This window comes from Vipera ursinii (assembly GCF_947247035.1).
Source record: "Vipera ursinii genome assembly, chromosome: 1".
NCBI classification, from domain to species: Eukaryota; Metazoa; Chordata; class Lepidosauria; order Squamata; family Viperidae; genus Vipera; species Vipera ursinii.
In genome coordinates this window covers 319,114,460-319,132,010 of record NC_139512.1, presented here as the reverse complement: position 1 = coordinate 319,132,010, position 17,551 = coordinate 319,114,460, and the positions used below count along the sequence as shown (strand labels likewise).

Sequence of the window (17,551 nt, the reverse complement as noted above, 5' to 3'; positions counted from 1 at the left end):
CAGTTTCCTAGTTCTTCTACAGACTAAACAGCTTTGATTCTGTTATTTATATATAAAAGTTCTCTCCCACACATGTTTTCTTTTGTGGATATTTAGGGAAAACACGATGTGCTTTACTATATTTTAATATTTTTAGAACTCAGGCTATGGACACAGTAAGGTGAGACTCCTTTTCATTAAACTGAAAAAAGCTACTACATGTAAAACACTCTCCTAGATCTGCTGAGCTTTAACAAGTCTCTGGCAGATGGGGAAAAATAAAATATAGAAAATCAATCTCTTACACTGCAGTCATTTGACTTACCTTTGTTTTGTAAGTACTGTAGCTATAATTTCCACCACAGAATAATGTCTTGTCTTTTGTAGATTCCATAGAGAGAACATACCTTTTTTGTGCATTTCAATATGCATCCCCATAAGCACACCCCAGAAATGTTTCTCTTGTATTCTTCTCTCTCCTTTGAAAAGTTACATCATAGGAACCAGAAGTCTATGCAAAGTACCAGTGCATATGTGGAATGGAGGAAGGGGCATGTCTGCTTCTGCCCTTTCACAGAGACTGCCTGTCATTTCACATCTATATTGGTTCTTGGATTTTGTTGGAGTAGTATGCTTTTTGTATTTATGAATTGATGTTTGTGCCAGGTTTTGGAGACATTGCCATCTTTTGTGGTTTCCCATCGGCTTCACCATAATTAGCAATGGAGAAAAACATAACCCCTGCAACCTATGCATTCTCTCTGTTATGATTGATACTGCAGTTAAGTTTGCCTTGAAAGGCAATATAGTAATTCCTTGAAACAACAAGCTAAAATAAGCATTATTTTGAAAGTAAATTTGTGAAAGGCTAATTTTGGAAGAATCCTGTACTTCCAAGGTAAAAATCACAAGCTGTTGTTAGAATGCTCTTAGAGGAATTGCAGGATGAAGTGATTTCCTCTCATCTTATTATGTTGGGATGGAAGTGCCATAGCTTTGCCAGAATCCCATTATGTCAGGTGGATTGAGCAAAAGAGTTTGCTGCTGCTGCTGCTATCCTTCCCTTGCTTGGTTTTTAGAAATATCAACCAAATATCTTTGGTTGGCTTGAAAACTGAAGAAAGATGTAAACAATTCAAATTTAGGTTGAGCTGCACCATCTGACTTTTTCTAGCTAAACCAAAGGCAACTGCAGCGGTGCAAGAATCTGGTGGATAGGACAAAGAAATGACTATAAGCAGCAAACCAATCTTTTTTAACTTAATCTGAATTAAGTGTAATTATAATTACTTTCCATGAATTTACTAACTTCCCAATTTTGTAATAGCTTTTAGGGGAACTCTTAAATTGTGCATCTCTTACTATAAAATAATTTGTACCTTCTTGCTAGACTCAAGATCTTTGAAACAGATTTATGACTGCATTTGACCTAATAGGCTTTACTACAGGAAAACTTATACCACAATAAATCTACTAGTCTGAGGTATTTCAAGATATTATATGTACTGTAGCTGATCTTCTGAAACTTTTTAGTGTTTGCTTGATGCAAATAAGTTAAAATCTCTAACCCATATGCTAATTGTATTTAATTAGGTTAAAACAACCTTTTCTAAACAAAGTGTTGAAAGAGAAATAATTGGTTTGATTGTCCCCTGGATTATCTGCTTTATTTCCTCTCATCAAGGAGACTTGTGGAAGTTGAAGTCAGGCAGCACACAAATGTGTGTGCCTTCTTTTTCTTACATGACTGCATCTTTTCAACTGTATCTGCATGTATTTATACTCAAAAAAGCAGTGGGTGTTTATACAGGTGGAGTCACTTGAGAATAATTTGGAGGTTCACTAGTTCATTAGCTCTGGCACAGATTGCCAATAGCTGTATTTAGGTTCTTGGCATACATTACACCAAATCACTGGTTTCTCAGATAAATTATAGCTACCAGATTTCATCCTTTGGGAATCTCTGTAACATTTTCAAGAGTCAACAATTTAAACAATGACACAATTATGTTCTGAGAATACCATCTTGGTTTTGGCATCTCCTGTTTTTTCCCCCTTTCTGTGTGCTCTACCAGATCTCATAAATTATATACCATTTGTTTCTGGTAACAAACCTCACATTAACCAGCACAGAACAAGATTAAATATAGTAACAGTTACTCCAAACACAGTGTTAAAGATACAATTCATTCACAAGACTTTCTTCTGCCTTTATTTCTAAGTCAACTGGAATCAGAAAACTGGATTTTGGAGTCTCTCTTCACATAAAAGGTGAAATGTCAAAAAATTGCCATTCATGAGGAAAATTAGGCTGTCTATAGTTGTTTTTTTTACTTTGTTAATTTCTTGTCACAGGAGTTTTAGAGCATGTTAAATGGGCTTGTGTTCTATCCATTTGAATGAATACAGTGAGGGTGCAAGCATGATTGAGGCAGACAACGAGGACATCAATCAGTGACAGACAATGGACATAGGCAAAAAGAATTAGCTAGAAATACAAAATGCTATGAGTTAATCATTTTTTTCCATGGTTTGCTGAATGTCCCCAAGTTATTTTGCATCACATTAACATAGCAGTAGCATTAGCACTTAGAGTTATATACCACTCTGTAGAGGTTTACAGCACTCTCTGGGCAGTTTACAATGTCAGCATATTGCCCCATCCTTGGAAGGATGGAAGGTTGAGTTAACCTTGAGCCCCATCAGGATCAAACTTCAAACTGCGGGCAAAGTTTGCCTGAAATACTGCATTCTAAACTGTGCCACTATGACTCTTACTCTATATGAACCTTAAATAAAAAATGAAATAATAAAATACACGTCTCAGAAAGAATGACTTTAGAATTGAGGTATAACATTGTTATTTACACTTTATAAGGCCAAAAGCAAATATATTCAGTTGAATATGACATGCATACAATTTAGGCTAGGGATTAATAATCCTTTCCAACATACTTGAAACTCATTCATAAATAGCAACCATGCTGTATTTGATTTGCAGCCAATAAATAACAATAGTCCCTCTCTGTCTTAACACCAGCTCAGTCAGGTTATTTGCCCATCCAGTCCCTTTTTGGCTTACAGAAGCTCTAGAGCAGCTTAAGCAACTACAACAACTGGATCTTTCTAGAAGCAAGATCCTGCCATTATGTTCTGATCTCTTCCTTTCAGAATTTTGATTTACACAAATTTATACTGTGCTATCAGCTAGCAATTCTGTGCTTAAATTTAAAACATGAGGATTGCCTGCTAAGAAAAAGAAAACTTGAAGCATGAAAAAGCATATTTTCTTGTTTATATCATTTATTAAAAATAAATGATAGACAGTATCCATTTATTAATGGTTTAGTGTTCATGCAAAACCTACTCATATAGTAATCTGACTAAAGCTTTGTCATACATGCGCATTATTCTCTTTGAGATGTAAGGATAAAAATATAGTCCATATGATTGCAATAGAAAAACCTCAAAAATCAATTAAGATATGCTGCTTTGTTAAAATCCTACCTGTACCCTAATACGGGGGTCCCCAACCTCTGGTCTGTGGACTAGTACTGGGCTGCAGCATGCCAGCAACCAGTCCGCACAAACAAGCAAAGCCCCATCTGCGAGATGCAGACAGCATACAAAACCATGCACCCTCCAGTCCGTGGAAAAACCTCTCTCCACGGAACCGGTCCCTGGTGCCCAAAAGGTTGGGGACCTCTGCCCTAATAGTTGTCTTATTGGCCAGCTTAACACTTTATCATTCAAAGTTATTCAAAGTACTTTATGTGTTAGTACTGCAATTCCTAAGTTGGCCTATACATTTGATAATTTTTACTGCCTCATATTAAAGGTCCTTGTTTTAAAATAACTTTATTTCTACTTTCAGGGTTTATTGGATTACCAAGGAGTAAATCATCAGATCATAATTTTGCGCCTCTTGCATTACATCGTCCGCTTCATATGGAGAATGCAGTGACTAGGACTTCAAGAGGCCATGAAGATTGTTTACTTGGTTCTAGCAACAAAGCCCATGAACAATCTCTTTGGATGCAGCTAATAGCCCTTCCTGACTTGGGACATCCAGTAAATTCAAGGAGCAGCAGGACTCCATATTGGGGAATTAACAAATTATGATGGATTTTTGGAAATGGGTCAACATTTTTTAGAAAAGATTTCATATGACAGAGTTGACACCATGTTTTGGTGATGAAACTTTTTTAAAAAAAAATCTTTGCTATATAAAGCTTTTAAGGAAACCATTGAATCATGTTGGGTTCACATTAGGAAATGTGTAGGCTGCTCCTCTACCTTACAATGGAATTGACTGAGCCAGCTACTTTGTAAAGCTGCCTTAGTTTTTATATTAAAGACATATTGTACAGCTTTTTAAAGAACAAATCTTCCCAAGCAGTGAGAGGCCAAACTCTAGTATATTAGGTCCTCCATTCATTCCAGATGACTTCCATGCAGAAGAGCTCATGATCATTAAATGAAGTAGGTGGAGACAGGATGGAAAGATTGGAATTGATACTTCCAGTTACTTCTCCCCAAATTTCTGCCATTAAAGTCAGCTGCCTTTGTGCGTCTACACCAGAAGGAATTTACACAGAACATGTATCCATCTGCTGTGCAAGTACCCGATTGGATCTTTCCTTGTGCAGAGCTTTTGCTTCTTGCAGTCCAGAGGAAGAAATCTTGATTTGAAAGTTGAAATTAAACTGTGAAAGTTTAAATGGTCCAAATAATGACACCAGGTTGCCTTTTATAATTTTCTTCCTTTATTTGTATAGAACTTGTATATTCTATAGCATAAAGCGATGGGAGGGAGGGGGCAATGTAGCAATAAGTTTTTGCATGTGGGTGAAAGCAGTTCCTACACCGGTGCAATATTGCCCCAAGTTGTTAAAACAGGGTCCTACTGCATGATTCCTGGCACTGTTTTGATCCTCATTATGGTATTTTACTGTTGTTTAAATCCAGTTTGGGTGTCTGTGGGTCTTTTTAAGTAAGCACTCTGGATTTAGTTATTGCTGCATTTATTCTTAAAATAAATTATCTGGAGGGATGAGTTAGTAACCATAATGTGGAATGTACAAGGACTACTGACTCAATGCATAGGTTTGGGGTCGATAGCAGCACAGTATTCAAATTGATTCTGAGGGTAAAAATTCCAAAAGACGGAAACAAGGTGTTTTTTTCTTTTATAGGTTTTAATAGCAGAATTTCTGGAATCTTTCCCTCCCAAGTTCAGCCTCATATCCTTATGTGAGAAAGTACTGTGTTCCCGCGAAAGTAAGACTTACCCCGAAAATAAGCCCTGGTTTGATGGTTGGGGGTGGGCCTAATATAAGCCCTACCCAAAAAATAAGCCCTAGTTTTTGGGGCGAGGCACACCTGAAAATCAAGCTAGGGTGGGGGTGTGGAGCTGCCCCACATGCCCCGCACACACCTATCTTGCAGCTTGGCCTCTCTTTGCCTGCCCACGTCTTCTGCGGTGTTCCCAGGCCTGCATTTCACAGTCAGAGACCTTTCTGGAAGTCCACTGCAGCCAAGAAGCGAGCTCTGGATTCCGGAAAGGACTTTGGCTGCGAAATGCAGGCCGGAGCTCCATTCTCAGCTGCAGAATGAAGCTGCTCCTTTGGCTGCAGAAGAAGTGGGCTGGCTGGGCAGGGCTGTCAGTGTCGGAGGTGAGTGGAAAGGGAACACACACACACACACACACACACACCTGAAAATAAGACCTGGTGCCTCTTTTGGAGGCAAAAAAAAAAGGCTGAGTCTTATTTTTGTGGAAACATTGTAGCTGCGTTTACCTACTATGTTGGTGAGGACTACTTGTAGTATACTTAGGAAAAAAAAATCTTGAACCGAGGATAACGAATTCCAAAAAGCTGAGTTGTGCAACCTTAATAACTGAAACAAAGCAAATTGTTTCTCTGAGCCATAGATAGTGGTAAAGACAGTGATTCCCAAACTGTAGACTGAAGGTCTGTCATATGCCATGGGAGAGACGAAGTGTGTCTGCAAAAAGAAACTGCCATATTTGATGTTGCGTCATCCCCTTTCTGTGCCTGGAGATGGAAATAAATATCCTTCTCAAGATAAGGGCTCTCTAGGGTTCCTGGTTCAGGTTCTCTTGCATTTGCAAGGTACAGAAGCCTTCATAAGCATAGGAAGCTGTCTCATTTTGAATCAAAGTACTGGTCTGTTTAGGCTAGTGGTTATTGGCTGGGTCTTTGCCAGCCCTTCGCAGAGATACATAGCTCCTATATTAGTATGCAAAGTATATGCTGGACCACTTAGTGATTACCATTCTGTCCCAAAGCCTGATTAACATAAGAGAAGGCATGACGGCAGCAGGTCCAGTTCAAGGTGGTATTTTCTGTAGTTGAAAGGAAGATAACTCTTCGTTACATTAGCACCGATTGGAAACTAAGCATTTATGAACTGGACCTAGTAAAGACAGAGCACGTTGCTCCAGAGAGCAACCTTTGAAACAATTTAGAAGTTTAAACAGACCAATAAGGGGCCTAATGGAAATCATCTTTAGCATTACTTTGCCTTTGGTGTTTACGGGAGAGATGATTAAACCTTTCTATTTTTTTTTTATTGAGAGGGGAGTCAGTTGCTTCCAAAAGGATTAAAATTTTGCTTTAAAACAATAAAGTTCAGAATATTGAATTTATAAAATAGTAAATTATGGCATGCACATAAGCTCAACCTTGAATCAAAATATAGCAAGTAAATTTCTAATGTAACTGGTAGTTAGCAGGTGTGCATGCTGACTTATTTTTAAAAAGGCTTTTTGCATCTGAGAAATATTTTGTCACCCATCATAGTTTATTAAATATAAAATGTTTGACTCTTCAAATGTCAAAGGCGATAGTAAAATGTAAAATAATAGATCTAGCTTGGGAAAATTCAAAACTGAAAGTAACAGTGATTAAAAATTAAACGAGCAGTAAAGCTGTGCTGCACATTATGGTCAGGTAGTTCATATGTCATTTTTATTTGGCCACGTGAGGCAACTGGAAATGAATATCTGCATGGAAGATTCCGTCCCTTTTGCTCTTTGCCATAAAATTTTATCTGGTCCTTGATTAGCTATATATACCGGTACAGACTATAAACATGATTCCAAATACTGTGCCACATCTGATTTCATCAGCACCACTGAAAATGTGTAACTACCTTCAAAAAGTTAAATAGGCTTTGACTTCTCTCGAAGCCATCTAAAGTGCATTTGTAGAATCTAGACTCTATGATTCTTTGTATTATCAACACCTCTGTGGTTTCTCTGTATTGTTTCATAAATGTTTAACTCCTGTGCCTGCCTGGGATGTGTGGAATGTTAGCCCGCCTAGTGGAGATTCATCTGTTCCCTGTATGCATTAATTTAACCCCTTGTTTCAGAAGCCCAGTGAAATTAAAACACACCCAAGATCTCCCAACAAGCAAAATACACATGCAGGTGAAAGTTGTCCACAGAATTGCTTGGTGAAACTGTTACCCATCTCTTGGAAATGGGCATATTAAGGGTGTATTATATTAAAGTTCCTTACCCATCTCAACAGGCCAATGTCTTTCCAAACTGACAGGGTTGATCAGCTGGTGCTGTATGCAGTGCTCTCAATTTTAAGAACAATCTGAACAACTTCATGCCATCCTCTTTTTGTCCATCTTTTATAGGGCTATGTGCAGCACTTCAGATTCAATTTCAAAAGTGCTTGAGAATGCATAGGGGAGAGGAACATTGCCCTTGACTACAACTCCTTAAAGCAGCTGTTGCCTGTATCGTAGAACAGGTGTGTGATGTCTTGAAAAAGATGCAGATGCCTTCACGAGTGCTAAGGTGCATTCTCCCGTGCATTCTGTAGCACATTTTTTAGGAAGAAAGCCATGTTAGTCTATGGTAACAAAAACTCAGGAGAGCCCTAATAGAAACTTTTCAGTATCACATGTTATTAAAAGACACCGGCTTTTGTGAGCTGCAGCTTACTTAATCTGATGCGCATACAATGGCTAGATTGATACAGGATTTAAATCGTGGGGAGGTGGTGGAAAAAAACAGGTTATGCAGAAGCAGCTTTATCTCACATGTAACTTGTGCATCTGATGAAGTGAGCTGCAACTCACAAGAGCATATGACTTAATAAAACGTGTTACTCAGAAAAGGTGCTACTGGAGTCCTTCTGATATTTTTTTTGAAGCACCATTTGGAATTGTATTTGAAGCACTGCTGACATCCAGAAACAGGTTTAGCCAGGGAGGCGCACACGATGGTGCTTTACATGCTTCGCTTTTGCTGAATCAAGCATTTCTTTGGTAGCTGTATAAGAGGGAGATTCCTTATCTGATAATGTCAGTCCATAACTTTCCTAATTTGATTTGTTATTTTAATTTCAAATAGAAATGACAATGCTGTTAATAGAAATTTGATCTGTATATTTGCATGTTGCCTGCAAAATCTGATTTATTGAAAGAGGAAAGGAAATGGATTTAACAGCTACCGGTAGCATTATGCTGCTCAGATTGATACTGTGCAAAATGCCAGAAATTTAATTCTGTTCCAACTACAGTGATGCCAATATGCAACAATGGACACAAACTTTCTGATTAAGGGTTTGCTATTATTCAGTGTGTCATAAGATCCTGTATTTAAATTTGACCATATTTTAAATGGGAATAATTACCAGAAGTATCTTTCAGCACAAACTGGCTTATGTTGGCTGCCAACATGGACCCAGAATAATGTGCCTAGACATCATCTTTCTTTACTCACCAAAGCACGAATGAAACTTTGCTCCTGCTTCTGAACCTGGAGCACTCCAGTGTTAAAATTAAATCCTTCTGTAGACTTCAACCATGGTTGGGAGTTCCATGCATGCACCTTATGTTGGAAGACTCCTTTGTTCCTTGGATTGGAGCAGATGTTGCTCCTTAGGATACCCTAATTTGAGGAGTGGCTTTCTCTTAGGGGTGGGTATATGGAAATAGGGAGCTGCTGTAGGAAAGGGGGGCTTTGAAAAGTCCAGTGCATGAGCAGTGGTGTCTGTGCTGCCTTTTTGCATCCCTGGTTCTCCCCCCTCCGCCCCAATTTCTTTAAAGGCTTGGCTGGCCCAGTGCCTTGAGTTATGTACACATCCATATGTGTTAACTGATAGCATGGACGCGCAATGAGCTTGCTGCCATGGCTTAAGGCAAGCATTATAAACCTAATACATATTTTTAAAATTCTGTGAATTATAACGTAAACAGTAAATGACACAATATTGGCACTGTGTGGCCCAAACCCAAGCTTTCTTTTTTCCGCAGACTTTTATCTATATAGATAACTATATCTAAAAAACTAAATCAAATAATTCCCATTTGGTTTTCCAGTTCACTGCAGGTTTTGTGCCTTGACAACCCCACTGTGAACTTAGTGAGACTTGTGGGTTTTTAAAATCTTAATGTAATTTAACATATATAACCTTTTTGTCTATTAGAGGATTTAAAAAAAATAAAATTCCCTTTTAAATGGCCTGCCAAAACATTTTTATGAAGAATTTCCTTTGGTTGTGGAGAAACCAGATATAAATTTCTTCCCAGAGAATTACTAAGACTTTCAATGCTTTTTATTTTCTTTCAATGATTGTAAATATTTGAATATTTATTAGATTAGAGCAGTTCTTCTCATCTGAGCCAAATGTTACCTGTGTGCAATGTTTCCTCTTTTCTTACTATTTCATGTAAGATTTTTTTTGTATAGTAGCAGAAATTTCTTTAAACTTTTTGTAAAATTGATCTTGTTAAATACTGTAGGTTCCCCTTTTCTTTGTAATTAATGCACTCTACTGTTTCATAATGCTGTAACTTGTAGAAATGTTGTATATTTATTTTCTGCTTATTTAAGTTCTTGTAAAGTCTTTTTTTCTTTAAATTTTACTTAGCATATATGAAAATAGTGATTGATCAGTTTAGAGCACTGTCTACTAGTTTGAGATAGTTGGCGCTATTTTAGATATTAACCCACTTATTTTCTCTCATTTCTCTTCTTTCTCTGTCTTGTTACAGCGTTCAAGTATACAGTGTATACAGTGCAAGCAGAGAGTACAATTCCATTGTGTCATTAGGAAAGCCCCATACTCAAGCTTTGAATTTTTTTTATAACTTTTTGTGGGGACTGATTGTGGTTTTCAAAGAATTTTTACTAAAGCAACATGCAGTGCTCTGAATTAGTCTTCAAAAATGATAAGACATGATCCAGAGACTTGCATGGGCATGTTGTTCTTCAGTCAGAATTCAGCTGACCCCAGCAACCCACCACAAAAATCAGTGTCTCTGGAAAATGCATGAAATACCAGATGACAACCTTGGTGCTTCCTGTTTCTTTCTTGAATTGTGCTAATATTAAGGGCTGTTAATACTGCATCCCTTGACCTCAGTTTGTGTAGCACAGGATATACGGCTGTTACCTCATGATCAAGAAGTACCTACAATTTATTCAAGAACTACTAAATTTTTAGGAGAAGAATGAAATTTTGCACCCCAGTTTAAAGACCACTAGTTATTGTATGAAAGACCTCGTCATCAGGTACAAACATCAATGTAGCACTGATCTTGTACTGATTAATCACTAATTTGTTTCATAGAACCCAGCATATGTAGCATTTTTATTGCAGTTTCCCTGGCTTACTTGTGTTTTGCACTGATGAAAATTTGACAGGGTAATTGCCACTTTACTTGTGCAATACTGCTGTAAATAACTGCAGATCTTTTTTTTAAGATGCAATCCTTTATGTTCTTAATAATGAATTTTATATGAATAAAACTTTTCAACTACTATTGTGTACTTTTTAAATTTATCAGGAGTTTTCTACAGAAATTTGCTTATGTTTATAGTCGCACTACATAAATCTGCATGCAGTTTGATTTAAACAGCTCAACACCATACAACATAACTCATGAGGCTGGAGGTAGACCAGTCTGGCTAAAGTAAGACTAGTAATATTATTTTTAAAATACATAGTATCTAGCTACTGCTAAAGTAGAGGAGGCAGCAAAATGAACATGGGAGTTAAAACAAAAGTCTCTCAATCTGAAAAAGATATGTTTTTTAAAGCAGAGGTAGGCAAAAGTGAATTAAAAACATAAGAGTGTAATATATTTGCTTTTTCTACTAGATCTTGAGGAAAGATTTTCTAAAATCCAGAAATGCCTTCCTTTTGGGCAAATAGGTAAAAACAAGTTAGTACAAATTAGTTAATTAAAGTGAAATTTCTTTATAAAAGGAATATTTTAGCAAACCGCTACAGGGAATATTGTTTTGCGCCCCACCTTTAGAAGCTTACATTTCTCCCTGTTTTCTCCACATTTTAACCTCAATGACTACGTGGAACATGTATATTTAGAATGTTTTTGATCAGTAGATGATAGACACAAGTAGTAGGGGTGGCTAGTATGGGCTACCTGGAGGGAGATATGCATCACAGAGCCAATTTTGGAAACAAAATAATCAACAATGAAAATCTTTGGGAAGATCAGCAATTGCTTCTAATATCTTTAATAAGATTCACATGTTGGCATATTTGTTAATTTTAAATTTAATATATTCTTAAATTGTCCTTTCTAATGCAAAGGGTTGAATCTGTTCAGTAATTCATTGCTCTATCGTTTTTTGGAATTGGATCCTGAGGTAAGAATTGTCCTATCCTTGCTGCCATTTAAGAAGGATCTTTTAAAGATGGTTCTCCTTTTGGATCTTAATTTTTACAGTAATTTTGTCACTATATTTTGCAGTGTGGGTCCATTAATTTTTATTTTTTCATTGTACTGTAGTTTTAGGCTTTTAAACATTTTTATTAATAAGGCTTGCAGAGTTGTGGCATGGGGTGAATAGAAATAGTATAAAATGAATTATTAAAGATATGCAGGGAGGGTAAAAGTAATTTATGCAAATTTTTGTTACAGAAGATTCTTGAGACGTGCCTTCCAAGTATTTCAGAGTTCAGCTTAAAATATTCTAATGCAATTCTAAAAGGACTTCAAAATTAAGAGAAATGGTTACATCCATAATAAATATAAGTTTAAAGAGTGGGACCATTGGCCTCTCAGTCCAGTGGTAGCCATACTTAATGCTATAATGGAAGAATGAACTGTGATTCAGTTGGCATGCTGTTGTATTGGCATGGTAAGAATAGAAGGCAGCATATACCTAATTACAGAGTAATGCAAATTTCTCCATTTGGATTGCTTCCTGTACATTTTTCTTTGAAGAAATTTCTGTGTCTGCTGTTTCAGACACTCCAAATAGTATCTAGACCAGTGATGGCGAACCTTTTAGAGACCAAGTGCCCAAACTGCAACCCAAACCCCACTTATTTATCACTGGGTGCCAGGTGGGCACGGCCTACTGGGTGGGTGTGGCTATGGTGGTCATGGAAGATTAGGTGGGTGTGGCCAAGGTGGGTGTGGTCACCTCAATGTCGCTCGTGGGAAGGGACACCTGTGGGGGGCAGCTGGTTGAAGAGGGACAGTTGCCACCTCCGAGGCATGGCGCGGGTGCCCACAGGGAGGGCTCTGAGTGCCGCCTCTGGCACCTGTGCCATAGGTTCGCCACCACTGATCTAGACCAAAGTAAAAAGTCACTATTTTTCACCTGCTCTTTGGTAAGTAAGATCAAACTGTTTCAGAGATGGGCCAGAGTATATTAATAATAATTTCCACTCTTTTTTAAAAAAAAATTAGAACATTTTATTAAATGTACAATTAAAAACAAAAGTGGACTTCCCTGGTTACAACACTACTATTAGTATTACCTTATGTTACAGAAAGAAATAACAAAAACTTAAAATACATTCTATGACAGGACAGTATAACAAACTGTACATATAACACCTGTAAAGTTTTTGGTAAACTGTCATCAGCGTTATATTTACATATCTTTCAGTTGTGTCCTGATATAGGTGCTCATAAGAAATCCTTACATTATCAACTAATCAAACAATAGTCTAGCCAATCGTACAAATTTTGCCAAATTTCATAATACTCTTGTTTCAGTCTTATTTTGATCTCTAGGGGTTAACCTGTCCCTTTCGGCGCAGGATAAAATTTTATCTATTATTTCTTCTTCAGTGGGTGTTTCCTTTTCCATTTTTGGGCATATGCCAATCTTGTTGCAGTTAAAATATGCAATAATAAGTAGAAAGATGCTTTGCTGAGTTTATCATTAATAATCCCTAATAAGAAAGTTTCTGGTTTTAAATAAATTTTTGTAGTCATATTTCTTCCAACCAATTTTTTATCCGCTGCCAAAAATTTTGCGCTTTTGAACATTCCCACCACATATGATAGTAAGTCCTTGGAAGCCTTCTGCATTTCCAGTACGTCGGTCAGATTTTTTTTTATCTATTTTTGCTAACCTTGTAGGGGGAAGGTGCCATCTATAAAACATCTTGTTCAGATTCTCTTTATAGGAGGTGGCTAGCGTTAACCTCCTATTTCTATCCCATAGTGATTGCCAATTATCTAGGTCAGACATGTCAAACACAAGGCCCGGGGGCCAGATCCGGCCCGCGAAGTGGTTTCATGTGGCCCCTGAAGCCATCCTGGAAACAGTGAGGGAACGGTCCCCGATGCCTTGGACCTGGCCCAGAGACCCTCCTTCTGCCAGAGACCCCCAGATCTGTCCCACTCCTGTCCAGGCCCCCATAGGCACCCTTGATGCCAATGATGTAGATGCCCACCCAGTAGGCCATACGCACTCCAGCTGCGCCCACCCAGTAGGCTGCGCCCACCCTGGCCATACCCACCCGGCCCCCCGAGGGCAACCACAATGCTGATGCGGCCCTCAATGAAATTGAGTTTGACACCCCTGATCTAGGTCAATACTGTAACCAAAAATTTTTACTCCAGATTAAAATTTCCACTCTTACTGAATCTGTGGAATGATGGCAACTACTTGGAATACTCCAGGTTCTTAAGAAAAGAGATACTGGAAGAATCAATTAGTATAAATTGTTAATGCCCAGCCAAATATTTTCTGGATAAAATCATTTGCTGTCAGTTGGAAACTGATTGACAAAATATACTGAGACGGCAGGGACCCTATCTTATGTTATCTTAGAGATTTTCTAAGCCTGTAGATGTCAGGGAAATTATCAGTTTCCTCTGTTATTTGCATTGGATCTCTACCTGACCTACCTGGTAAAAGGGGCCAAGAAGGCTGTAATCAATGTTTCTTTGTGGGAATTGGAGACTCCAGCATCATTGAAAGACCTGCTGATGTCTTTGCTTCTCAACAAATCAAGCCTGAATCCAATGGAAATGAGCAAATGTTCTATCTTCAGTCTTTCCCCCTTGCAGAAAGTTGTAGGAACATTATCATGGCACAGTTATAGGGAGCTTTGGAGGAGATTATCTGGACCTGGAAGTCTGGATTCTCATTGTTAAGCCTTTACCTCCACATCAAGGAAGCAAAATTCAGAGACTTAAGTTTTAATACCAAGAATTAGGAGTAATGTTTTGAGATTTGAGTTAGGAACCCTCCAACCCTCCTTTATTAATTCATTAGGACAGGGTTTCTTTGAAGCATTGGAATTTTTCCCCCAGATTGTTTGCATGACAAACTAAGAGATTGTTATTAGATAAATCTGTAACAGGACACACACCCCAAATTTGCTACTTCTTTCTTGGCTTCAACCTCTTACAAATGACCATTGGAGAGACTTGTACTGAAGGAGGACAATTATTCTTGCTCTAGATCTTTTGAGTGGCTTTTGATGCTTTTCATCACAGTATTCTTCTGTACTGCCTACAAAGATTGGGAGTTGGTGGCACTATTCTAATGTTTCTGCTATAGCCTAAGTGGCTAAAGGAACTATTCTTAGACACAGGTCTATTATGGGATACTAAAGGGTTTGGTCTTCTCTAACATATCTAAATTGGCATGGAGAGGAAATCCATTTCTTTGGGATGGGACATCAATATACTGTTGTTTAGCTCTTCTTCAGGTCAGATAGGAGATGCAATAAAAGTTCTAACCTCATTTATAAGCTAGATGAGGAAAAAAATAGGTTCAGATTCCAGCTGAACAATGCAAAATGGTTTTAATGTTAACTCAGAAGCCAACCTGATTCCAAGACTATACTATTTTAGAATCTGATTGGGATTGTGGTTCCTCAGAGCAACCAGGCTTGCAATCTAGGAATTCTCAGAGCTCAGAGGTTTTACTAGAGGAGGCAGTAAAGGACATGACCAGGAGGGCCTTTCCCCAGATTTGTCTAGTGTGCAAGCTCTGGTCTTATCTAAAAGAGGATATGCTAAGTAGTAGTTTATGACTTTTGCTTAATGTCTATGGAGATTCTCAGTCATCCCAGTCATGGTTGTCCCAAAGGTGCTTTTTCAAGAGGCAACTGGACTTTCTTGTTTTTCTTTGAAGATGTTTTGCTTCTCACCAGTTTCAAAAATCCTGGAGCACCGGGGAAGTACCTGATTGGAAAAAGGCTGATGTTCCCATCTTCAAGAAAAGGAAAAAAAAAAAACAGACCCAGGAAACTACAGACCAATCAGTTTAGCTTTTGTTTAGCTTTTCTTCAGGTCAGATAGGAGATGCAATAAGATCCTAGAAAAGATAATAAAAAAAATCTACGAACATCTAGAAGCAAAGTAAGTTATAACTAGCAGCCAGCATGGGTTTGTTTAAAAACAGATCATGCCAAACCAATGTTATTTCATTCTTCAACAAAGTGACTAAACTAATAGACCAGTGAAATACTGTGGATGCAGTATACTTAGACTTCAGTAAGGCATTTGATAAAGTAGACCCCAACCTACTCTTTGGTAATCTAGAATAAGGTGGAATAGACAACATCACTACCAAATGGATCTGTAGCTGGCCGGCAAGCTGTACTCAATGAGTAGTCCTAATGGCACTACATCCACATGGAGAGAAGTAAGCAGTGGGGTACCACTCGGTTCTGTCTTAGGCCCAGTGGTCTTCAATATCTTCATCAATGACTTAGATGAGGGAATTGAAGGGGAACTCATCAAATTTGCAGATGACACCAAACTGACAGGAGTAGCCAACACCCCAGAAGACAAACTCAGGATCCAAAAAGATCTTAACAAACTTGAACAATGGGCCCTATCCAACAAAATGAGTTTCAATGTGGAGAAAAGCAAAGTTTTACATTTAGGCAGGAAAAATCAAAGGTACAAGTACAAATTGGGCAAGACCTGGCTTAAAAACAGTAACTGTGAGAGGGACCTTGGAGTCCTAGTGGATGATCACTTAACCATGAGCCAGCAGTGTGCAGCAGCAGCCAAAAAAGCTAATACAATCCTGGGTTGTATAAACAGAGGCATAGAATCAAGATCATGTGAGGTATTGGTACCGCTTTATAAAACCCTAGTTAGGCAACACCTGGAATACTGCAGCCATTTTTGGTCACCATATTACAAAAAAGATGTTGAGAGTTTGGAAAAAAATTCAGAGAAGAGCAACTAAGATGATCAAAGGCCTGGAGACTAAACATACAAAGAATGGCTGCAGGACTTGGGTTTGGCTAGTCTAAAGAAAAGAAGAAATAGGGGACAAATGATAGCAGTATTCCAGTATTTGAGGGGCTGCCACAAAGAAGAGGGGATCACATAATTCACCAAAGCAACAGAGGACAGGACAAGAAACAATGGTTGGAAACTGACCAAAGAGAGAAGCAACCTAGAATTAAGGAGAAACTTCCTGACAGTGAGGACAATTAACCAGTGGAATAGCTTGCCCCCAGAAATTGTGGGTGCTCCATTACTGGAGAGTTTTAAAAAGAGGCCTAGATAGTCACTTGTCTGAGATGGTATAGGTTCTCCTGCTTCAGCAGGGGGCTGGACTAGAAGACCTCCAAGGTCCCTTCCAGCTCTATTCTATTCATCCAAGAAGTTTCTGCAGCTCTGACTGGATGGTGGGGAATGGAAGAGTTTATATTCCTTGCAGACAACTGGTCATTTGCATTCTTTTAGAGAGTCTTTGAGACCACTTGGAGGTTTATCTGTGTCCTCAGGGTCACCTGAGTAGTGCAAATGGCTGTGGAGCATTCTTGGAACTGCTGATATTTGAAGCTGGATCCCTCCTCCTCTGTTGAGAAGACAGCAAAGTCCACATTTTGGACAAAGGACCACTAGTTTGAAAGGGGTCAAATGGCCATCTATGTCAAAATTGAATGGCCCTCTCTCAACTGAGGGGCAGGGATATGACATCAACTATCTCCAGTCTACAACACAGTCTTTTCAGCAATTCAAAGAAGGCTCCATACCCATTTGCATTACTCAGGTGACCCTGAGGACACAGATAAACATGCAATGACTCTCTAAAAGAATGTGAATGACCAATTGTCTGCAAGGAATATCATTCCTTCCATTCTTCACCATCCAGTCAGAGCTGAAGAAGCTTCTTGGAGGAGAAGTGAAACATCTTCAAGGAAAAACAAGGAACTTCAGTTGCCTCTTGAAAAAGCATCTTTGGGATCTCTTGCTTAAATGATTCTAATTCGCTCTTCAGTTTATAACGGAATCCTTGAAGATTTGGAAACTTCAACTTTATCTGTATTAG

At 38.3% G+C, this 17,551-nt stretch overlaps 1 protein-coding gene across 2 annotated transcripts in view; it reads left to right on the top strand.

Annotated features, from left to right (window-relative positions):
- BCL2L11 (BCL2 like 11) overlaps nt 1–10,792 on the top strand; it is a 34,306-nt gene extending 23,514 nt beyond the window's left edge. For both annotated transcript variants that reach the window (XM_083349537.1, XM_083349538.1), the window contains exon 4: nt 3,854–10,792. In XM_083349537.1, coding sequence (XP_083205663.1) covers nt 3,854–3,943 — 90 coding nt within the window. In that variant the 3' untranslated portion in view covers nt 3,944–10,792. The remainder of the gene's footprint in view (nt 1–3,853) is intronic.
- The last annotated feature ends 6,759 nt before the right edge of the window (nt 10,793–17,551 follow it).